The sequence below is a fragment of the Vanessa cardui genome, chromosome Z (assembly GCF_905220365.1).
Source record: "Vanessa cardui chromosome Z, ilVanCard2.1, whole genome shotgun sequence".
NCBI classification, from domain to species: domain Eukaryota; kingdom Metazoa; phylum Arthropoda; class Insecta; order Lepidoptera; family Nymphalidae; genus Vanessa; species Vanessa cardui.
Window position 1 is genome coordinate 9,624,552 of NC_061154.1, and position 26,841 is coordinate 9,651,392.

Consider the following 26,841-nt stretch of genomic DNA (forward strand, 5'->3'; position numbering starts at 1 on the left):
AATATATGTCCCTAAAACAAATGTAAATACAAAGTTTGAATTGTCGGTCGTTGTTTGTTCAAAACATTGTGGTTATATTGTTTTCTTTAATATTTGAAATTGATCCAAAAAAATATGTACAAAACCGTTGATTGAATGTAGGTGGTAACGACACTAAAAAAAGTTTGAAATTTTTATACTATATTTACTACTATTAATATTATACTTTTTTTTCAAGATGGTAATGGATATAATGTAGGGCTGTGTTAGGAAGAACAGAAGTTATCAACAGTTATTTATGCATATAATAAAATTGGGGTATCTGTTTGTAATAATAAAATATAAAAACGCTCTTTACTAAACGCATATGTATTTAATACACGGCACATACCAAACATAACATTTTTTTTCTATCTATCTGTGTGACAGTTTATTTCGGCTAATCTCTGGAACGGCTAGACCGGTTTTGATGGGACTTCCACGTTCAGAAAGCTGATGTAATAATGAGTAACTTAGACTACACTAAAATATTTGTTAAATTTAAACGCGCATGAAAATGCACATATAATCAGTGTGTGTGTGTGTGTGTGTGTTATTCGTAGTAAAAGGGACATACATGGAAGATCCTTAGATTTATTTTTAAGCCGTTTTTACCGATTTAGGAAAAGCTTAAATGTGCTCAAAAAGCTATTTAATATGAACGGTAGTGACCTCCAGGTGACCTGTAAATCAAAAATATTTTAAAAATTACTTAATTTGATGAAAATAAGTTTATTTTGTAAAATATATTGTGGTTTTAAGAATTTTTGTGTGGTACTTCTTCACGTTTAAATCGCTGATTTTGATGATCTTTGTTATAGAGACATTTTGAGTACAGGGAAAGGTTTTTTTTTATAATTCACGCCTAAGGGGTATAAAATGTTAGGTTTGAGTATAACAAATAAAGATTTGGAAAATTCGCGTGTTTAAAACCGCACGTTCAGCTAGTCTCCTATCAAAACCTGTCAAAATGTGAAACTAATCCTCCGGATTTTTATTGAAAAATATGAAGCCGGCAGTTTCATGAGAATGGAGCTTGGGTTGGGCAAGTGAGTGGCGTCCGGAGATGAACGGCACGTACCTTCTTTTTATCGATGTAACATAGTCGTATATTATATTTAGTATGCTGTTATTGAATTTTTCTTGAAGGTACCAACAATGCAAAAAATATTTATAATAATATAATATAATATAATAAATATAATTTCGTATCAGATTTTTTTAGTTTTCATTTATTAACAATATTTGAGACTTTCTCAAAGTCTCAAATATTGTTAATAAATTAACAATATTTGAGACTTTGTAATGATTACCGGACTATTGGTGAAAATGTATATACATATAATAAAATTGAAGTGTGTGTTTGTAATATTAAAATAGACCTTCCTACTCAATGCATATGTATACAAGGTAAATACACCAAAATAATTATCATTTATTATCATTTTTGTTTGTCTAAACAGACAATTCCTTCTAATATCTGGAACGGCTGGACCGATTTTGACAGGACTTTCACTGACAGATAACTGATATAATAAGGAGTAACTTAGGATACAATGATATTTTTTTTGTCAAATTCAAACGCGTACAAGGTCGCAGGTACGGGTAGTATTAGAGTAAAAAATCAAATTAATGCACTCTTGGTATACCTATGTATGTGTAGAAGAAAAATCCTTTTGACATATTGCAATATTTTCAATCATAGTGGAAACACAATAGATGGATTATTTTATATAAGTCTTTCCTGAGCACGATATGCAAAAGGTTTTTACGCGATACAAAAGTGAATTGAATTTTTTTTTTACATACGAACGATACGGTTTTCCACATAATACGTTCCATTATTTTCTTTATTACTTTGATTTTAGTAAAAGATCTTTAATTTCATTTATCTTATTGTCATACTAAAGTCGAACTAAATCACTTATTTACCCATAGAAGACATTTGAGTATCTGTTTTCATTATGACATACTTCCAAGAAATTAGATAATATATTTATTTTCCTTCATTTATTACGGATTTAGTGTTAACCGAAGCGTTATATTATTAAAATAATTAAAAGAAATATATAGGAAACTTATGCGCTGTGTGTGTATATCAAATACTTTTTATACAAGATACATATATTTTTTATGATGTCGGTTGACGTATGGGCCAGTATGTATGTAAATAAATGAGCCAGTAGGACTGTTGGCAGCACAGGAGCCCTGTCATCAATCAATCAATCAATCATCAAATCACCTTTGATTGATTGATTGATTTGAAATAGAAATTCTTGTATTGAATGTCAGAAATATGAAAATATATGATTAGGCTTCTGATTATAACTACAATTTGGCGACTAAAGTTTTTATAAAAAGTCATACTCTCAGGGATTTTCTTCGAGTTTATTCCTTAGCTACATAGCGATATGATATCGCGCACTATTTGTTTAATTTGTTTTCTTAAAATTTTCTACTCTATAAATTCTTCTTAAAAGGTATTTCCGGTCGTTTTTCAATTAAAAAAACCAACGACAGTATCGTATATAAAATTTGTATAGAACAAATTTTATATACGATACTGTCGTTGGTTGAAACAATGAATACAATTTTAAATAGGTGCTGATTTCTTTGTAAACTGTATTAATTTTTTTGGATAACTTAGGCATGTAATATTTAATTAAAAAATTATATTCGTGATCGATTTTTTTTAAAGAATAGGTTGGCTGATGAGCATATGAGCCACCTGATGGTAAGTGGTCACATTCACTGGTGATCCGTCAGTGATATATATGATAGTGAATGACGCTGTAATAAATATTAACTATTCCTTACATTGTCAATGCGCCACCAACCTTGGGAACTAAGATGATATGTCCCTTGTGCCTGTAGTTATACTGGCTCAATCACCCTTCAACTCGGAACACAACAACACTGAGTACTGTTATTTGGCGGTAGATGAGATGATGAGTGGGGGGTACCTACCCAGACGGGCTTGCACAAAGCCCTACCACCAAGTAAATCATAGATACTATCATGCCAATTCATTTAATATAATATAATATATGTAAATTAAATAAAAAGATGATAATAATTATACCTTTTAACGAATTACATAAATGTTTTTAAGAATTTATATACATTGTTCAATATTCGTGATAATTTATGGTTAAAATTTAAAGTTTTTATCGTAGAAAACAACCAAGGTTTTTAGTCTTCGAAATCAAGTGAAAGTTTAAATAGAATGAAGAAATATCGATCGCTCCACTTTGTTTCCGGTTTTAATTTTGTTAGAAAAAAATTGGAACAGTTCCCTGATCGCGTTACATTGAGTGCCACGGACGGACGAATGTAATTACCATAATATATCGAAAATATATTTGTTTGCAAATACTCTACGAAAGAAACCCAGTAATTTCTTAATGGGATAACAGTATGATAATTTTTACGTCTCATGTGATTGGTAATTTAAAACATGATTACAGTCTTGTTTTAAACACAATACGTGAAAAAAATAAAGTGCTTTTGCACTGATTAACTTCCAAAATAGGTATCCTTATCTTACTTTAATTTTTAATATTATCCTAACGCAATCTAAAAATCGAATCTGACATTCAGTTCTCGAGGGAAACACGATTTAACCTAGAATTTTCCTTTTAAATATTTGAATACATAAATCATTATTTTGTTCTTTTTATCTTTTTTTTTTGTTTATGATCCAAAAATAACAACAGTTTGTAATTTTCCCACTGCTGGGATAAGGCATCCTCTCCCCTCGAGGAGAAGGTTTGGAACATATTCCACCATGCTGTTCCAATTGGTGGAATAAACATGTGGCAAAATTTCTATTAAATTTGATTTCACATGCAAGTTTTTCGATGTTTTCCTTCAACACCGGGCTCGAGATGAATGATTTATAAATACAAATTAAGCACATGAAAATTCAGTGGTGCTTGCCTGGGTTCGAACCCATAATCATCGGTTGAGATGCACGCGTTCTAACCACTGGGCCATCTCGGTTTATCTAGATGAATAATATAAAATAAATATAAGCGTGATAAAAGAATATTTCTCTGTTCGTGTTCATTAAATGTTCGATTTCAAATTATTTTGATAGAACAAAAGCATTCGAAGTATTCGATTCCAATACCTTGCAGAAATTATATATCGATATTTCCTTTGTGATGTACTTTAATAAAATTCGTTTTCATTATTGCTCCTTTTATGTTAAAACAATAGATTTACTCCTGGAAAATATGAAAATTTCATTTTTACGGTGGACTACGATAGTTATTGTTCGATGTAAAACAATTAGAAATACGACGTGAGGCAATAATTAATTTATCGAATAATATATAAGAATAAATTTTATCATTTCTTGCTTAAATTATGATTCTGAATTATGATGATGATCATTAATGTTTAAAAAACATTCACGATTTTTATACACAAATATAAAACACGTATATGTTTAAAACAATAAAAAGCATAGATATGTTTTGGGTCTTTGTGTCGAGATTGAAGCAAATCCAAGGAAGGACTTAGTCTACTTTTTCGCCTAACACAATATGACAACAAAACTCCTAAACACTACTAGAATAAAAATAAACATTACATAAGAATGATAAAGAATACTACATATTGTACAGCTTTCATCTTGTTTTGAAATTGGGAATATCCAGTAGAGCATATTTCCAGTTGATTTTGAATCACAGCAATAAAGTTTGCACACACTTTAGCACGTCAGCTTGCACACTTGCAGTGTAGCGGTTGGGAAAATAGTAGGACGCGTCATCGCGGAATGAACTATCCATAATAGTTTGGACAGAGTTCGCTATGGAAGCGACTAAACCGACGTTTTATCTTTAGAATATTTTGTTGTCCTGAAAACTAAAACATTTCGATTTTAACATGAAAATTTTTTGATGGATAAACAAGTTCCTACTAATTTGCTTTTGGATACTTTTCTGTAGAATCTAAATTCACAACTAGATTGTTATACTAAAATAAAAAATAATATTGTTTAAAATGATGGTCAAAACAAAAAATTATGTTATGAGTAAATGGGCCACATCGTAAGTGGTATCAATCTTTGGAACTAAGATGTTATATCTATTGTGCCTGTAGTGACACTGGCTCACGTACCATTCAAACCGAAAAAAAGAAAATACAACCGCTTGGCGGTAGAATATCTGATGAGTGAGTGGTATCTACTCAGACGGAATAGCACTAAACCGTAAGGCCTGTTACCAAGCTAATGATAATTTATATATTATATATAATGTAACAAATATGAGCAATTTAAGTGTGGCTAAATAACAGAGCAATGTCGCTTAGTTGGCGGGCGTTAATAACTGCACCAAAGTTTTATATTACCGCAGTTATTATCGTTCACATCTTGTTTTTGTTCAATATGATGTTTAAATAAATAAGTTATTATTATATAAATACTGATGGAAGTTTTTCAACTACGGTTGAAAATATTTAATCTAAATCCGAAAACAGTCCAAATTTATTTCAGTAAAATTAGCACTGTTACTGTCTGCTTTTAATTTAATAAACTCCACGCCGTATCAGGACTGACATTTATAAATAATAAATCCAGTTACATAGTGCATCAATGTACAAATAATGTCAAACCCACGTCCGACGAAAATATCACCAAACCGTTTAAATCTGCACAGTTTGCGCTAAATAAATGCGACTGTTCAGTCTTCTATGTATAATATTCGTCAAAGCGTGAATAAAAGCGCAGCTAGGATGGAATCGGAAAACCTCTAAATGCGTTTGAAAAATATCGTCGTTTTTAAAATTCATTTCTCGAACTCGAACTTTTGCCGATTTATATAAATATCTTATCGTATTCACATCGATGCTTATATTTATCAATACAATACAAGCTATAGATCCCGTCTTTTGCGTTAAAGAAATAATTTACAGCTATTGTTTTTGAAATCAAACTTCCAGTCATATAACTAAACGTAACATACCTACAATCCAAGAACTCTTATTGCGTCTTTAGGTGAAATAAGTTAAGGAAATGTGGCGGGCTTCTTTAGTTAATAAACTGATTAATAATCGAATTCAGGCAAATGTGCCTTCAATAAATAGCTTTTATTTTATTTGGCTCTAGGAAAATTACATAAATAATTTTTAAAACTAGTAACAAATATGATCCGTAGATAACGAGAATGTCAAAGTCCTCACTTCGATTATAAAGACTTTAGTAGACCAATAAAGACTCCCTGTACGATATTAACAAATCCGTTAAATCAATATGAATGATCTATATTTTAATGTTATAATTATTTGAATACATTTCGATACATCTTGAAGTATAAGAAAAACCAATATCAAGAAATATGATATCGTATTGCTCAAAAGAGCTATATGTTTTGAAACAGCCAATTGCGACGTCTGGGAAATACGCAAAATTCGGAGCTGTCAATCCGTATAAAATGTCGTTGTATGCAGCTTGGCTTTACTGCATGGTCTATACAAAGTTTTACTACACGATTGACACGAGGAAATTGAGCGTGCCTCTGACATGTTGATATGAAAGGCCTAACTCTTTTGTTGCTTCGCTTGTCAATATAATATGAGATAAGACATGTATACATACTGTCATTATTTATTGAATATGATCTGTGTATTTTGATCATTTTCAGTTATGTTAAATAGAATAATATAATACTTTGGTAATCATTGTGTGTGTTCAAGAAGTAATGATCAGCCTATATAACCGAGTTTCCTACGTCGCAAAGTCAATAAATCCTTCTCAGGGCAAGGTATCAATTTCTATAATAAAATTCCCCAGACATTTTTATCTTTGCCGTTTTATAAATTCAAATCATTTGAAAAATTACATTGGTAAAGAAGGTATATTATTCAATACAAGATTATACGTACGAAAAAAATTGTGGAACTTATACTTATTGACTTCATATGTATTGTATTTAATTAACATTATTGTATTCTAAAATATTGATAAAAAGTACTACTGACTTTCTTCCCATTTATTCTCGGTAGACTCTACTTCTCGAGCATGAAAAAAAGGTGTAGCTGAACATAATATAGTTGTTAAATGACGATTCAAAAGTGCTTGAAAATGCCTACTTGAATCGAGTATATTTTGATTTGGTTTTGAAAAAGAAATAATTTCGACTTAACATAAATATTTTTTATGAAAATCCAATATTGTTTAAAGTTTAAATTTTATGTTTACCGTGTAATTAATATAACAAGAATATCTGCTACGAAATCAAGTCATAGTTGTGAACTCAATGTGGAACAAAGAGCAACGGCAGCGGAATGTTTATTGTTTCATACATTTAAACTAATGTTTCACCGCACTTTTATGAAGCTTTTTGCTGAACTTTGAAAAATGTTATTGTTACGGTCGAGTTAGCTAAAAACGACGGACGTGTTTTATTAAACGTTTGCGTTTATTAAAAATACGAAATATACTTACTACGAATATAATTATCTATATAATAACAACAGCCTGTAAATTCCCACTGCTGGGCTAAAGGCCTGCTCTCCCTTTGAGGAGAAGTTTTGGAACATATATAAGCGTGGTGGAGCTGTTCCAATGCGGATTGGTGGAATACACATGTGGCAGAATTTCTATGAAATTTGTCACATGCAGGTTTCCTCGCGATGTTTTCCTTCACCGCTGAGCACGAGATGAATTATAAAGACAAATTAAGCACATGAATCAGCGGTGCTTGCCTGGGTTTGCACCCGCAATCATCGGTTAAGATGCACGCGTTCTAACCACTGGGCCATCTCGACTCTCTAATTATCTATACATATAATAAAATTTAAGTGTCTGTTTGTAATATTAATATAACCCTTATTTACTCAATGCATATGTATTCAAAACAGTACATATACCAAAATAACAGTTTTTACAATTTTTGTCTCTCTGTCTGTCTGTTCCGGCTAATCTCTGGAACGGCTGGGTTGATTATGACGGGCCTTTCACTGGCAGATAACTGATATAATAAGGAGTAACTTATGCTACAATAATATATATATTTTTGTTTAATTCAAAGGCGTACAAAGTCGCGGGCATATATGTATATACATAGATTCAAATATATAATAAAGCCAAGTGTCTTACATTTTAAAAGTACTTAAATCGACATCTTATAAATGTAAATATTTCATAAACCTCTTCGCTCTATAGGCCTTACATCAGGTTCTTACCGCGCGGGAAATTGTACAATAATTTCATAGTTTGTTACAGAATATTGTTATCGTGTTTCCAAAGGCTTCATAAATTGCTTTTGAAACCTTTTAAGTCCTCATGTAAGCTCAGTGCCCGTGAAACAATACCGAGCAATTTTATTTTGTCTGACTTCAGGCAAATTTGTTTTGACTTATCATCATAGAAAATGTTTGAGCATACTTTAGTTCACTTTTTAATTTGTTTCTTGTTTACTAATATGACTTCGCTTATTGATGTTAAAAGTTACGTAGTTGTCAACGTTGATCATTCTTATTACCTTCCAACTTGGTTGGGTAATGTTCTTAGCCAACACCCATTAATGATGACTATCGAAGATTAATTATTATTATATAATCCGAACACTAAACACGAGTATGTGTAGTAATACGGGTGAATTCTTCGTTTTCTTCTCCCATAATCCAATGGATCGAAAACTTCAACTAGAACTAGAATTTGTTACATTTCTGATATGAAAAAGGTAGTAAAGTATTGTTTGTATAGAAGACAATCTTCAATGTTCAAAATATCAATTTTGAACCTTGAGATATCTATACAGGTTAAAGTGAGTAACATTATATAATCGAGATAACGTTTTATTTTCTTTTTTAATTACTTTTTTGTGTCATTGGTACATGTTTACGATAATTTGCATTTACAGTGTTCGAATTTAAGTCATATTTTTCTTACAAGACAGTATAACAATCTATATTACATAATTTAAGTTTTTATCTACAACGACGGCCTCTTCAAGAGCTGAGTGCAAGTTTTCTTCGTTGAAAGCTTGTTCTTAGTCTTCGTGGGATTATGAATACCTAAGCTGATCTTGGTTGTATTTGGCCACCCTGTGCATGACACATTTCTATTATGGATCGTAAGTTTTTGTATGAAAACCAGAATCTTCTTTGTATTCGCCATTTGTGACCTTTTCACCTTCGCTCAAACGGTTCTTCGCTGTCATTTACGAAGTTTTTCGTATGACGCAATATTGCAAACCCGTGCTACCAATTATTGAATATAAGATCTACTACGAAGCAATTTCTATAAACATGTAGCTCGCTGGTTCTCGGTATAAATATTACGTCAGTTGAGTCTGAATTCAATATAACGTACACCTCATCGTGGAAGCGTTAAGCGTGCTTTACTGACGCTTTACGGCTCTCAGTTATTTAACTGACATTGAACTCTTTACCGCCGGTTACCTCCTAATAAAAATAAAGGGATACGATTACGCATATCGCGGTTACATTTAAGTAAATAACCATTATCGTTATTATTTAGTACTTTACATAGTACGTGTCTGAGAGCCTTACTTAAAACATTCAATTTAGAGTTTTGCGAGTTTGGGTTTAGCATAATTTTAAATTACTTCTAAAAGTAAATTAGAATAAATTTGTCCACATTTAACAGATCACTGAGGCTTACTTTGTTGTTGAATATATTTTGTTTTTTTTTTTTTTTAGTTATTATTATTTCCATAACATCCTATACACATAGCCTGAGATCTGAGATTAAGTAGTTCTTTAAAATAATTACTTTATTTATTAAAAACAGCATAAATTATTGTTTTCACTCGCAAAATCGTATATTTTATTTATGTCGTTCAATTTTTTACCTTAATTTTTAAGTACGGTAAACATTATCATTTGTTTCCTGTTAACTCGATAAGGGAATCAATTAGAACGCCTGACAAGTGTAACAAACCTTTCTTGATTTTCGAATACAAATAAGTAGATATGAATTAATTCGTATCAAGTAATAGATACTTTGAAAAAATTTATAAATTAAAAAAAATAGTATGAAATTATTAACACATAATTAACAGGCGATTTTAAATTGCATTACACTATTTACGTAATCGCCCGGGTAGGATAACAGATTACGTAGGGTAATAAAAGTAAGATAAAGTAATATAAAAGTTTTTTGGCCCTAGAAACCTTATCAGGACCAAGTCGTGCATAGATTTATCACAATTATATAAATGGTTTGGAATTGCCTCTTATGCAGAAGATATAAGAAGGTTAGCTGTTCGCCTCGTTGGCTAAAATTCATATTTAGTTACTCCAAATTCCAAAAACATTTCTTAGCGGAACGCTATAAAACGAAACTGTGTTCCAAATTAAAATTTTATCTGTTCGTTGATAGTAAGTCTGGAAACGCTATTATACAAAATAATTATCATTATTATTCAATGTTGTGTTATAAAATCATATTCCTTACATTAAATCTTTAACAACTTTAGGCTATTCTCGTGACTTTTATGTGTAAGAGGTGAGATGGTAAGTCTATTTTGCTCGTTTTTACACTGTCTTACTCACTCGTCAAACAATAGTAAATATTTCTGTTTAGTTTAGTTAAACACAGCTTTATCTCTATCTGCAGTAGACCTAGCATTCCTTGAACAAAATTTATTTGCCTATGCTACATCTAAGTTGTGTCGTACTATACTATGAGAAGCTTTGTCAATTGTTACTACCATACAATTATAACTATTATTATGATCGACTATCATTATAGCGTTGAAAATAATTTCCAAAAGTCACAAAATCGAATATGCCATCAAAGGCAAAATCATTTATTATCGGGAATAGATGATATACTCCATCTATCTTATAATTAATTCTATCTGTAATTATTAGATATCGATAATAATATGTATATGTAATTTGTTTCAATCGTGTTTGTAATTTTCAATAATAGTAACGTAGAGGGAGTCATAATTAAGCAACCAAATTAACTCGGTACTGAACATACACGACTTATATTAGTAATTTGTTACAATTATCTCTGATTAGAGGCCTCATTGGCGTCGAATTCACATATAAAGTTACAAAGATAAGTGATTACTTTGAATAAAAACTTCTTGGTGGTACACCTTTGTGCAAGCCCGTCTAGATCGGTACCTTCCTCTCATCATACATACATCAATACTCAATAGTTTTGTATTCCTGTTTGAAGATTGTGTGCACACTGGCACAACGGTCGTTATGACTTAGTTTTCTATCTTGGTGGCGCATTGTAGATAAATGCTTGAAATTTTTAGGATGACAACATATACATATGAGCGGTGGTGATAAAAATATAATTTGACACTGAATAAATAGTAATTAATATTTTGTACATTTGTATAACAAGTAGTCTTTAAATACCCTTTTGAATACGAGTTTTGAAATACTTTCGTTGCTATCTAAGCATGCACTAATCAAGATCTCGTTGAGACAATAGTTGTGTTTGTGTCTCCCCCTTCGTAGGATCTCGTCGTTTTACTGTCATGGTGGAATTTCAGAAAATCTGCCTAACATTGCGATACAGAGTTTAGGACAACCCGTTTACTCGGATAGCGACTTATCGATACTTTAATTTTTTATGTGATAAGACAAGATTTTTAATAAAAAAATGGCAATTTACTGTGTTTTTAAATTAAGCCTCCTTCAGATTAATGTCTGTACATCATGATTCTATATTTAAATTAGTGCCATTTTTTTATTAAAGGTATATACGAATAACCGAACGAATAACTAACTAGCGACTTAACTTATATGACTATTAAAAGGACAAATAAAAACGTATGATATATAAGTAATCACCGACGTATATTTAAAGCGTGCCGTTTTTTTTTTTCAAATTGTAATAATTATAGAAATAAGAAATGAAAACAATTTATAAAATTAGTACACCGAGTTAATCGAGTTTACTACGAGGAAGTCTTATTCGTTTTCAATTCATTTATACCTAAATTAACAAACCATGGCATTATACATTGGAAATTTGTATGTGATCAACGATTTACTCGATTTTTTTATTAAGATCAAATATATAATTACTTCCGTATAGATTAAACAAAGTTTAAAAAAAGATTAAAACAAGTTTTGAGTGTATTTTTCAGTGTTGGTGATAGAGCTGCTATGGTTATACAATTTCTATTTCTATGCTTGATAAATCGATATTAATAGTAGTTTAAAATTCGAATTTGTTTATTTGATTGTTTCATACAATTATGTTATGATTTGTTTGTATGAAGTGAGTTCAATCTATCGTAAATAACGACCATAACTATTGATCTTTGTATTTACATTACAACAGAAAGTGTTTCAATATGTAACAAATCACCTGAGTTATTAACGAAATCTATATTCATTAAAAAACGGATGTTAATAAGAATGTGATAAATAGTCAATTTATTAGGCAACCGTGCGTAACGTCGAAAGTACTATTGTTAAGAACGAAAATAAATTACGCGTTGCGGAATTTTTAATATAGACCAGTGTAAATCACTCACGACGAAATAATTATCGTAAATAACTCACTTCTCATCTTAGAATCCATTTAGACGGTAAGCATAACACTTGTTTCTGACGATTGGAAGTAATGTTAAAAAACTGTTGAGACATTCGTCATATTTTTCGATTTTATTTTCTATTAATATGTTAACAGACCGCTAAATGTTAGACGCATTGATAATATAAACTATCACTTATCATCTGATGGTGATTGGTCACCACTGCCCATGCACAATGGGACTGTGAGAAATATTACTCATTCTTTGCTTGAACTTAATAAGGTATTTATTTCGACCAGCCGATAGTATTTTACAATTTAATATTATAACAAATAATTTGATTTGACTTTCATAACGAAATTATATAGATATATTCCATAATTGTAACTAAAGTAATATATACAGCAAAATAAAATTAAACAAAAACATAATTTAGAGGATTACACAAATATATCCGCATTTAAAATGTTAATATTCGTTCACGATATATGTCATTGAAAAATGAAAAAAACATAAAAGATCTTAATTGTGCTTGAGAAGCAAGGAGCGTTACGAGGCATGGTAATGTTCAGTCCACCAATCACCCGTGGCCCATTCCTACCATTCCTACCTGTGAGAGGGTTAGTAATTCGAAAAAGGATCAAGACTAATTTTGGAAGCGTTCTAGTAGATTCATATATGCCGTGATTAAAGAATACCAAATAATGACAGCATACTCTAAATTTTTAAGGATTACAGTTGTATAGCGTTCGTATTTGTCTTGGCAGACGCGCTTGATGAAACCGACAACTTTCCAAACATTTATTGCGATTTTTTTTATCCAGCTACCTCGGAGGGATTCTATGATACTAATTTGAAAGACTTCATCAAAGGAATATTAATATATACATACATCTGTAAGAGGTTAAACAATTAGACTAAAGAAATATTTTAGTGGGATTGTTATATAAAAATTAAGGATTATTCTGTAATTATCCTTAATAGGGAAGATATATCAAAGGCCACTTAGTTATTTTTTTTAGTCTTTCGAAAGTTATATTTAGTGTAACCTACGGATTGTCCGAAATTTCATCTCGGTAGAGTTCCGCTGGGTTTTTAAGTTTAAAGGCTTAGCGTACGCCATAGTCAGTCATTCATTTAAAAATTTGATAAAATAGACTGATATATAATAATATTATGAAGTAAAGTAAATTCTGTAAATTTCGCACTGCTGGAATAAGGCCTCCTCTAACATTAAGGAGAGGGTTATAATATGATAACTCTAAAGAATTTTTACGATAGCTCTATAGAATTATCGACACGATTTGAATATTTCTCATTGCGTGAGATAGGCTGCTTATTGAGAAACGTTAAAGACGTAACTTGAAGTTACGACACTATACGGCTGAACGGTATCGATAAACGTCAACCAATATGATAAAAATTGAAGAAAGGAGAATATGCGAGTATACATACATGTCGTATTTATATTGCATTTTGTTGATTCATATAATTGTTCTGTATCGTTATGACGTCACCATTAATCGTTTCGTTGTTTTAATCTGTTAAATATATATGAATATTAGCTTATTATAAGATTACAAATTAACATGGTTATTTTTAAAATTACAGTTATTCAAAATATATATTTGCCATGTTTTTTATTTTTATTTGTCTGTTCACGAGACTGAAGTTTGCGGATAAACGTAGATGGTATTCGAAGTGTCCATATCGGACTAAATGAACGAAACGTAGCAGTCAATATCCCGTATTGAATAACTGTAATTATTAATAAGTTATACTAATTTTATATAATTTGATCCGTATTTAACACTTACAACTAACATACACCTGGAAATATAAAAAGCGAAATAGCGTATATTAAACCAGCGAGACAGAATACGTTTTCAGTTTGATGAAACCGAGTAAATACTAAGAAATGAGGAGCTTAAATGTGTTCGTGTTTTGCGAATCTAGCTTCTTAAAATATTCATGTATAAGGTGTTTGTTCAGTTCAGTACTTAGCTACAGCTTACTGGATAATAGCTACGCTATGTTAAATGAGATCCTGCTTAGGTTTATATCGTTACGTAGGCGTTAATAAACAGCAAGTTTAATGCAGGATGCGTTTTCTTAGTTAGTTACGCTTAGCAATTTCACTCGCTTTAAATTTAGACTATTGGTGCGACAACACAAGCCTGTAAATTACCCATTACTGGGCTGAGGACTTTTCTCCCTTTGAAGAGAAGGTTTGGAACATATACCAACACACTGTTCCGATGCGGTTTGGTGGAATGCACATGTGGCAGAATTTCTATGAAATTAGATACAAGCAATTTTCAACACGATGTTTCCTTCACCGTCGAGTACGAGATGAATTATAAACACAAGTTAAGCACTAAAGCACCACTGAATATTCTGTGCTTCAGTCATCAGCAATCATCGTTTAAGATGCACGCGTTCTGACCAAACTCAAACTCCAATAATTTTATTCAGTATAGAAGTATTACACTTTCTTACTGATAGTAAACTGAAACAGTACCACCACTGGGTCATCTCGACTCATTGGTGCGACAATAATGGCTTATCTTGAAATCCTACAATAATATGAGTGCGATAGTATATCCGAAAGTTATTTTTTGCAGCTAGGTTGAGCCAAGGAAGGACATAGGGTACTTTTTAAGTTAATTCCTCGAGGTCGTAATAAGACGAATGTGGTATATTTTTTATTCATTTTGGGTACATATGACATTTAAAATAGAAGTAACATTCTATTGTTTTGACAATAGAAAATCTATGATTCTAAATAATATCCTATAAGTCGTAAGTTTAATCATTCTAGATAAGTACTCACAGTCTAGCGAACTGTATCAACTTCATGAAGCAATCAATTCTACTTCGCATACAAATACATGCAAGATATTACTTCGAAGCTTTAGATACTGTGCCACAAATCTTATGCCTTCTCTCACTGTTTGGTTAGTATTGCAAGATATTGTCGGTATCGGAATTGGCTTGTTTTAACAAGATCACTTGGACACTATTTAATCATTTTGATTATAAAATTTCATATACTATCACTATATGTCAAAGCGATTAATCAGCTCGAGAGCAAAGACATAACTTTATAGCTTTTCCTCTCGGAATTTAGAACACAATTATTCTATTCAGTCTTATCTAGTTATAATTAATATACAATTATTTATTAAAAAACAAAAGCTATATAAATATATATAATTATATACAGGTAGCTTTTCTTAATACAGTTGTTAAATAGAGATTCAAAAGTACTAGCAAATGCCTACTCGAATAAAGTATAATATTTTGGTTTTGATTTTTATAATAGAATATTAAATTTTTTCGACTAATGAATGATACTATTTTTTTTAAATAACACAGGTATTACTTCGGAAAGATAAAAGCATCCGCGTCGTTTATTTAAGGTTATCACGTAGGATCATCGTCGTAAACTTACTCTCACCTTACTCCTACCCTTTCCCATGATCATTCATTTAAGAACCGAATAAAGAAGTTTATGACCGACTTTTATTTCGCCGTGTGAAGTATATGCGTCATTTACGTAATTTTATATAAGAAATCTGCCTATGATTGACGATAAATGTTATTGACGTAGGTGTGATAGGATTACAGCGGCGGCGACGAGTGAATCGAGTTACACGAGGTCTCTTGTTTATCTTTTCAATGTATGAGTTTATCCGGCCGCATATATTTATTATCCGAATAATAAATTAGAATTATTTATGTATTTTTATGTGTTATCCGGTTATGTTTGAACAATTTAATAAAGACGAGGTATTGAATAACAATACATTTATATTTAATGCGCTTGTACTGGAAAAATTGCCACTCATAGTAATTCTTTAAAAAAAAAAGAAATACGTTTTTTTGAGTGGTCTGTGATCTGTCACTGAGACCGGTCGTTATCTGCGCGCGCGCTAGTGAATTATCTTTCCACGAGTGCATTTTTTCTACTTCTACCCTCATTGTGTCAAGTGTCTAATGATGGAATCGGATTTTTCGTTTTCTCATTAAGTGACAATATTCCAACTTTCCAATTGTTTCTGACTACAGGAACAAAATGAATTCCCAAACGATTGTCAATAATCCCAGTTACGCTACTGTAACACAAAATACCATGTTCCCTAAAAAGGATCAAGCAATTATCATCGATGCTTTAGAAAACGTACAAATCAAAGATTATGCTCAAGCTCTAGGAAGAATAATCAACCCATCCCATATCCGTTTTTTGTCAAGAATATCAAACAATAGAATTTGCATCTACGTTTCATCAAAGGTTATTGCTGACGAGGTCATTGACAAAATAAAATATGTTACAATTCAAAATCAAAAACTACCCATTCGACCACTGATTAGCAGAAATAAACGTATCATCATATCCAATGTGTGTCCCATAATACCACACATTGAAATTGAAAAGAAACTATTAGAAATGAATATCACTCCACAATCACCCATTTCTTTTCTGCGTGCTGGCTTTAATGAAACGGGCTACAACCATATTCTAAGCTTTCGACGACAAGTTTACGTAACCCCTGAAGATTTTAGCCGACTTCCAGAAAAAATATCTATGGATTTTGAAGAAACGAATTACTGGATCTATTTCTCATCAGACACAATGACTTGTTTTATTTGCAAAACAGACGGTCACGTAGCCTCTAAATGCCCGGAAAATATCAACGACACGAATGTTCTTAACCAAAAAATACTAGACACTACGGAGACACCAATTTTCAAGCGCCCACACCCACCCACTGAATCTTCAACTACAACTGACTTTATGGAGTCCGAAGCAACTAAAGAAAACAGCAACGAAAACAGTGACGAAGACTCGGATGATAAGTCATCCCAGTCCAGCTTAGACGAAGCTTATAAACCCAAGAGTGGAAAGAAACTCAAAAGAACACATAACGATCTGGCATTAATCGACTGGGACCTAGTGGAAAACTTTACATCTATCTCCGGTAAAACGTACCCATTATCCGGCAAACAAGTTAAAGAGTATCTTACACACACATATGGAGTTAAGGATATATCAGAAATCACTTATAATTACACAGAAGAAATTGGTGCCTTGATTGAAATGTTTAATGACTTAATACCGATCATCTCACATCGCAGTGTTAAAAACAGACTCTCACGTATCGTTGGTAAACTAAAACTCTTATCTCGTAAGAAAAAAATCCAATATAAATAGATAAGTTATTTTTAGGTAAGTACTACTGCATTATTGGTTGGATTTAATGGTCTCAACTATAGGATTTAAACTTAATATTATCCAATGGAACTGTCAAAGTTTGATACCAAAAGTAAGTGAATTAGATTCATATCTACATAATGAAAAAGTACATATATGCGTTCTGTCTGAAACTTGGCTGCAATGCGAACACAAAATTAATTTTACCGGCTACTCTGTCTTTAGAAAAGATCGAGCAGATGGTTATGCAGGCTTGGCTATCCTGGTTCACCAGTCAATAAATTGTTGCGTTAAAACTCTTCCAAGTAATTATAATAATATTGATGTTTTGTGCCTTGAAGTCCTTAATATTAAAAAACTTAAATATATCATAGCGGTTTATTCTCCCACAAATGTCACAGTGAGTGTAGAGGACTACCAGGAGCTTTTCAGTTACTTTTCTCAGAAAACTCTAATATTGGGAGACTTCAATGCACATCACACGGCTTGGTCATACACAACTGACACACGGGGTAGACTTTTATCGGACACTAGCATAAATCATAACTACGTATTTCTTAACGATGGACACTTTACCCGTTGCGCTAAGTTTAATGATAGTACAATATGCACATCACCTGATATATCTTTTTGTAGTGCCGATCTCTCCCTCGACTTTGATTGGAATATCACTAACGAATCTCTTGGCAGTGATCACCTCATTATTTCTATTAAAACATTAGACAGTACTCAAAACAGCCCTGAATTAAAAAGGAACATCAAAAAGGCCAACTGGGTAGAGTACACTAAACACATAGAATCTGCATGTGAGGGAATAGATTACGGAAATGATATACAAAGTAACTACGATAAATTCATACGGATAATTGAGGCAAGTGCTAACAAAAACATACCATATATTAAAACCAGTTTTAATCCTAACAAATTCAAACCAAAGCCATGGTGGAACCCTGCTTTATCGAAGGCAGTAGCAGAGAGACGATTATCTCTTAAGAATTTTAGGAAATTACGCACGGTCGAAAACTATTTAATTTATAAAGAAAAAGTAGTTATTGCTCGAAAATTGATAAAACTCGCTAAACGGAATTCCTGGCAAAGGTTTTGTGATAGCATAGACTGTAACATGGCTAGTTTTGAGGTTTGGAGGAAACTCAGATGGCTTAGAGGTTACCGAAACCCTGTTAATTACTTACCAGAAAATACCGCAGTCTCCTTTGTAAGAGAACTTACACCCGACAGTGTTTTCTTCCAGCCCCTAAATTCCAGTTTTGATAATTCCAATCCTTTGTTTTTCACATTTTCAGAACTTAATTTTATTCTTAAAAGAGTAGATACTTCGGCAGGTTTAGACACTATTACTTATTCTATGATTAGTCATTTACCAGACAATGCAAAAAAATATCTCCTACACATATTTAATACAATTTATAAAACAGGCGAGATACCATGTCAGTGGCGTAGGATCAAACTTATTGCCATACCTAAAAGAGACACTGATAAGTATCGTCCTATCTCACTTATCAACTGCCTTTGTAAAACCTTTCATTTAATGATTGCTCGTCGTCTTGAACACCATTTCGAAAGCAAGAAATTATTTAATGATAGCACGTTGGGTTTCCGCCGTGGATTTTCTTGTCAAGATAATCTTAGCAGGTTTATTGTAGACACAGAAACTGCTTTTATACACAAGAAATTCGTTTTGTGCGCGTATGTAGACATAAGTAACGCTTATAATGATGTGGCAATCGAACCTCTTATTACCTCTTTAGTTGGATATGATGTCGATCCGTTCATATGTAGATACATTAGGGAATTTTTAAAAGAAAGAATATTGATATATAGGCTGCGCGATGGTACAGAAATAAAAAGAATAAGCAGACAAGGCTTAGCTCAGGGTGACCCTATGTCACCCATTTTATTCAATATAGTCACAATTAAATTATGCGACACACTGGTTAAGACAGTCAAGGTCTCACAGTATGCCGATGACTTCGCTTTTTATTGTATTAATCAAAGTATTGATTTTTGTGCTAGTGTCATCCAATCAAGTCTTAAAATTTTTATAGCTATGTTACAGGAAATAGGATTGGAAATATCTCCCTCAAAGACTAAAGTGTGCATCTTAACTAGAAAATATAAAGTGCCTCCTATTAATATACGAATAAATAACAATGAAATTAAGCTTATTAATTGTACAAAGTTTCTGGGCGTATGGGTGGACAGTCGGCTGAACTGGACGCGACATGTGTTAGAAATCACATCACAAGTCACTGCTCAAAAATGCACTGCATTTGTTAATATCCTTAGTTCTATAAGTAGTTCAAAGTGGGGTGTCCATCCAACACATCTAAGACGACTTTACTTTGCACTAGTTCGATCTCGACTCGATTATGGAGGTATCATTTACGGTAACGCCAACTCTAGGCTCCTACAGAGGTTGGACGTTATTCAAAACCAATGTCTTCGGCTTTGTGGTAGCTTTATTCGAGACACTCCAATTTTTGCAATGGAAAGCGAACTATGTATCCCACCCTTAAGTTTTAGAAGAACATATCTGAGTGACAAATACTTTCTGAAACTTTCTTCCAGATCATCCGACTATCTGAAAAAACAACTTGAAACATTAGACACAACTTTAAATTCGGGTTCAAAATATTGGCGCAAAAACCAAATTCCACTTCTGCTAGAGAGTTTCAGAAGGTTTTTAAACTTACCTATGTCAAGATTTGAGATTTTGCCCCAATTTTTGTTATCTCTTGATATTAAAACATTTCCCTGGGATAATATTATCTCATATAGAGTGAACACTATTAATGAATCTAAAGCTCAATTACCCATTCACGATCTTAAGCGACTTACCGAAAATATGATCGACATACAGTTTTCAGACTACATTAAAATTTACACCGACGGGTCTAAAACTAGAGACGGTTCTAGTTGCGCGTTTTACGATATAGCTACGGATTTTGGGGCCAAATTTCTAATTGAAAATTCATGTATACCCATCATGGGAGTTGAACTGATAGCAATTCAAGAAGCAATGCATTATATAGAATCAACATCATACCATAAAATTGTAATCCTTACTGACTCGAAGAGTAGTCTACAACATTTGTTGAGAAGTGCTAGGGGCGGTTGTGTCGGTAGAAATGAAGCTTACCTCATTATTAAATGTATCTATAGATTGATACGTAACGGGGTTGAAGTTCGTCTACAATGGGTTCCCTCACACGTGGGCGTCAGGGGCAACGAGGTAGCAGACTCACTTGCATCCAAAGCTCTACAGAACGGCATACCTCTCGATATCACACCGCACTATACTGACCATGTTCCAAAAATTAAAAACGAAAATTATATTAAATTTAAATCTTATTTTAATGAGTGCTCTCAAAACAGGGGCCTCTGGTACAGAAGCATTGTAGACGAACCACCACGCAAACCCTGGTTTGCTTCAAGAAACCTCAACAGAAAATATTTAACTATTTGCTTCCGAACCCGTACCTATCACATCCCACTTAACAAGTTTAACTTCATCATGAAAAAAAGAGACGATCCAAACTGTAAACGATGTGAGAGAGAGGAGGACCTCCTACACTTAGTTCTTGAGTGTAAAATCAACGAACAATCTAGGTTGGATTTCTTAAATGAAACTCGATGTTCTAGGGGTGAGCTTCTCTTCTCTCTCCATCAAATCTTAAGTTCAAGTTTCACTGCCGAACATAGTGGTAGATTTGTAAGTTTCATCATAGACTCATTGAATCTTAGATCTAACTATTATAAAAATGCTCATTAAGTAGTAATCTCAAATGTTAACACCTACTGTATAAGAATTTTTGTTTGTATTTGTTATTATTTTTAAGTCGCCTTAATCTCTGGATGTATGACTTATAAAATAAACAAGATTAAAAAAAAAAAAAGAAATACGTTTTGTAGAAAATCTATACATATAATGCATTGAAAACGAACGAAAGTGTGTATAGAACTGACTAGGATGATGTCTTTATAAATGTGCTAAATCTTAAGTATTTAATTATTAACCAGTTTTTTCATTATCGCATGGATACTTTAGCAGACAGCGATTTTGTTTTTCAATGATATAATGAAACCCAGAACCGAGATAGCTTGAATACCCGCGTAATATTATAATTAAATATCGTCAACTTTACCGAACCGGGTTTTTAAATGAATATATAAAAAGAAATTAGACACATGTAGGTTTCTTTACGATGTTTTCTTTCACCGCCGAGCACGAGATAAATTATAAACACAAATTAAGCACATACATGTATGTAGTGGTGCTTGCCTGAGGTTTTGAACCCGAAACCATCATTTAAGATGTACGCGTTCTAACTACTGGGTCATCTCAGCATGAAATAACTGCTGATAATTAAATTCCAATGGTCTTTGGTTTTCCAATAGCTCTTCAACGTTTCCTTAAGAATAATTAAAATGTGTTCAACCTCTATGATCATCAGTCTTATCATTGATTATCAATCATGTTATTGTTTGTTTGAAATCTTACGTTGTCTATGTTTATCTAAATATTTCAAAATTTAATTAATCACATATCCATCAGTAAAACCGATAACGTCGAAAATGAATGAATACGGTTGTATATACATACGCAAACTCCGTGCATGTATGAATCTAAATAGCCCCTTGCTTGGATCCATGAATTTACTTAGACTCGTTTCCATGGCAACGGGGAGTAGATTTTAAAAGTGGCATTGTGAACGCCTATAGCGTTGATTTTGTTAAAAATATTTTTTAATCTTTGATATGTTTTTTCATATACTGGCTCAACTACAGTGTCAGACAGAACAAACTCAAAAACTTTCGTTTAAGCAGACAGTCGTTTTGCCTGTCTTGTCTATTTATCATATTAGATATTAATACAATATATTCGACATTAAATAATTATAAAAAAAAAATAATCAAATATCGACCAATAAATCTGTGTTGATATTATAAATGTGAAAGTAACTCTGCCTGTCTGCCTGTTTGAAGCAAACTTTAACTCCATGCAAGGACCTGTTCTATTTTTCAACCGACTTCAAAAAGGAGGAGGTTATCAATTCGTCTGTATTTTTTTGACAATTTGCGTCAATTTAGTCTAATATTTTTCATTTCATTTAACTTAGTACTCTAAAAATTTTGAATACGCAATTATTTTTATTACTTTTTAGAGCATATTAATTTGTTTTAAAATTTTTATTTATTTGCCTAATGCACATAACCCTAAAACGCGTGCGAAGCCGCGGGCGTCTACTAGTTATTACATATTATTCATTTCGTATTGCTAAGTATTCTAAATCACAAGCCATAATTATTATTACCCTAATACTGTAATATCTTTCACATTTAATGTTTAACAAATCCACGTAAGCCTTTCGCCATGAACCAGGAGCAACCACTGTAATAATCTGATTACTTGAAACGTAGAATGCACGTTAGCTTTAACGCTTCACTTAATATCAGCACTCGGAAGTGGCGTAAACTAACCGAAACCTCGTTGGAAGACCTCACCGAAACCCTCCAACTAAATATTTGTCACTTTAAAAGCTTATAACAGTATATCAACTTGTTCAATGCCAGATTGAAGATTTTAGTTTTGATTTTGATGATTTTATTGTTTACACAATTTCAAAAAGTAAATGAACTCAACAACGACAACAACAGCCTTTAAATTTTCCACTGCTGGGCTAATGCCTCCTTTCCCTTTGAACATATTTCACCACGCTGTTCCAATACAGGTTGGTGGAACACACATGGGACAGAATTTCTATGATATTAGACACATATGTGTGTTTTCTTCACCGTCGAGCACGAGATGAATTATTGATACAAATTAGGCACATGTATATTCAGTGGTGCTTGCCTCAGTTCTAACCCGCAATCATCGGTAAAGATGCTCGCGTTCTAACCACTGGGCCATCACGGCTCTGAAATGAACTCGACAAAGAAAATCAATTAATATATAATATATTTTATAATATTCATATTCTAATGTTAAACATAAACTAGCACACAGTGTATATTATTAGCATAACAATATATATTTAAAGCAGCTTTGCAGCTAATATGCATATTAGAAACTATTAATACAAAGTATGTTCTCTCGCTACGATTACTAAGGTTCGTGAAGCTTTAAGGATTTTAGTAACCCCTTACTAAAATGTTGTTACCGTTAGTTTAAAACGGAAATTCTCACAAGTATTTCTTTAAATTTATTTAATTTACTTGTTATAAAATTAGTTACACTGTAAAAAACTAGTAGTCGCCTGCGGTTTCATTTGCATTTTAGGGTATTGGTTGTCATGTGTTACGCAAAAGAGTAGCCTATGTCCTTAGTGGGAATTTACAGGCTGTTGTTATCCAACAACAACAACAGCCTGTAATATCCCACTGCTGGGCTAAAGGCCTGTTCTCCCTTTGAGGAGAAGGTTTGGAACATATTCCACCACGCTGTTCCAATGCGGGTTGGTGGAATACACATGTGGCAGAATTTCTATGAAGTTTGTCACATGCAGGTTTCCTCACGATGTTTTCCTTCACCGCTGAGCACGAGATGAATTATAAAGACAAATTAAGCACATGAATCAGCGGTGCTTGTCTGAGTTTGAACCCGCAATCATCGGTTAAGATGCACGCGTTCTAACCACTGGGCCATCTCGCCTCCAGTTCAAGTTCACTTCATACCAAATTTCATCGGTTCTGCAGTTTCGCACAGAGGGACCGAGAGTTACTTTCACATTTATTATATTAATATAGATTAAAAAGCTAAACCTGAAACGCAAAGTTGTCGTTATGGAGCCTGTGATGTGGCATTTAAAAAAAAATCTAAAGTGATTTATTTAAAATATTAAATATTAATTTTTTTACCCTCCCAATATCTATTTCTCTTGAACGGAGAACAGTTATGAAACAGCTTTCCAGGATTAAATAAAAACGTACCAAATATTATTTCTGACAATTTTAATAAGCATTATTCGGCGCAATTACAAAGCTTCCTTTGTTACACTGACTGAACAAATGTACATGTCGCTGAGGGATTTTCGGTATAGTGGTTTGACATACAACGAAACTTACATTGTTCTGTATTGACTTGGAATATAATTGTGCTGGAATAATGCAATATACTGACTTAATTTATTTATAAACATGACGCGTTATAGAAGTCGTGACAAACTTATGCTTAAAAGATAGGCTTTCTAAGATTTTTTTTATGGTTTATGGGCCACCTGATGGTAAGTGGTCACCATCATCCATAGTCAATGACGCTGTAAGAAATATTAACTATTCATTACATCGTCAATGTACCACCAACCTTGGGAACTAAGATGTTATATCCCTTGTGTCTGTAGTTACACTGGGTCACTCACCCTTCAAACCGGAATACAAGAACACTGATTACTGTTATTTAGCGGTAGAATAACTGAAAAGTGGGTGGTACCTACGGAACGGGCTAGCACAAAGCCATGAGATTGTCACGACTTCTATGACGTGACATCTAGTATGTGATGACGATAGATGTAAGGATATTAAACCAGACAGGTGTATTCCACCACTCCTCATCGGGGCGGTATGATGGAATAACTGTACTTCTCGTCAAACAGTGAAGAGGCCTGAGTTACTTCACATCTATTTCAACACTAAAGACTTAACATTAAACAGTGAAACGTTCAAGGTTTCATTAACTCAATGGATTTATTAATAGCTTTAGATAAAAATGGAACACTAAAGGTGAATATTCTGAAACAATATTCAGCGCTATTTATAACATAGGGGAGGAATGATTTATTTGTTTTTATAAATAAGTATGTAATGCAACAACAAGTTGGAACCAATAAATCGTGTATTGTATTTGTGTGAAAATACCTGAGGTTTTTTTTTTTGCTTTCTGTTTACTGGGTCATATTCTCTAGCTTTTGTAAACCTACTCTGCTCATTGCACTTTTATTTTTTATCTACTTTACTTAAAAGCTCTTTCTTATTCGTATTATGTAATTTAGACACTAAATTAAAACTAAATAAAAGTTAATCATCAGATAAAATTACTTTTATAACACAATTAATCAAAGTGAAGATCGAAAATAATCTGTAATATTTTCATACTAAGCTACGTGGATTGTTTAACAATTAAAGTTTAAATATGGAATCAGTATTACCAATCAAATTGAGCACGGGTATTATAGTTTAGAAAAAAACTGCACATACCATGATAAATTTTGATGTATTTACACGCGCTTAACGGCGTAATAAAACGAGGCCAGTTTGGCCGGTAGTGTGAAATTTAAAGTTGTTTCTCTGCTATATTTTTGTACAGCGTCACTATTTTCAAGCAAATCATTTTATTTTGCAAAGCGGTTCCTAAAAAATCAGGTTAGAGGAAAAGTTATTTTTGGCATAACCTCTTTATTGAAATTGTAAAATTAAAAATGGAAACATCTGATGATCGCATGTTTATTAAATTTAAAAATGGAATCCGTTTTCACGATGCATAAAAATGTAAGAAGATAATATTTTGTTTTCCTTGTTGGTTTAGACACTCGGAACGAGCAGGGAGGAGGAGCAGGCGGCACCAACGATGACGGCGAAGAAGATGAAGACGACTGTTGGCATCAGTGCCTCGAGAGCTGTCCTCCGCCCTTGCGTGCTGTATGCGAGACACACAGATTTGAAAACTTACACGTAAGTTATTTTTACCAATTCAGACCATCCATGTGTCAAAAAAGTCAGTCTAAGTAAAACAATTTATATTTCCATAAAATTAAAGTCTAAAGTAAATCACGCCATTATCAGTAAGATGTGATGTAGAGCGTTTGTCACAAATATACTAGTTTTTATTTTTTAAACTTATGTAGATACATATACCTGAAGAGTAAAGTTCAGCTCTCTAAAATCGAGTGATACCTAACTTATTACCAACTTATTAATTTAAAGGCGATATAATTCTGTAATAAATGATTTTTGGTTAACTTTACCGTTAAGGAGCCTCCTTCGATACTATTTGACGCTAAATTACTTTTTAAATCAAACTAGTTTTCATTGAAAATAAACCGTTAAAAAAGCTCTTCAGCTTCATAATCCAAGTATTGATTTTACTGACAATCATGA

At 32.5% G+C, this 26,841-nt stretch overlaps 1 protein-coding gene across 3 annotated transcripts in view; it reads left to right on the forward strand.

Annotated features, from left to right (window-relative positions):
* Window positions 1-26,841, forward strand: part of LOC124542941 (adenylate cyclase type 6) — a 215,638-nt gene that overhangs the window by 127,810 nt on the left and 60,987 nt on the right. For all 3 annotated transcript variants that reach the window (XM_047120888.1, XM_047120890.1, XM_047120889.1), the window contains exon 5: window positions 26,270-26,415. In XM_047120888.1, the coding sequence (XP_046976844.1) occupies window positions 26,270-26,415 (146 nt within the window). The remainder of the gene's footprint in view (window positions 1-26,269; window positions 26,416-26,841) is intronic.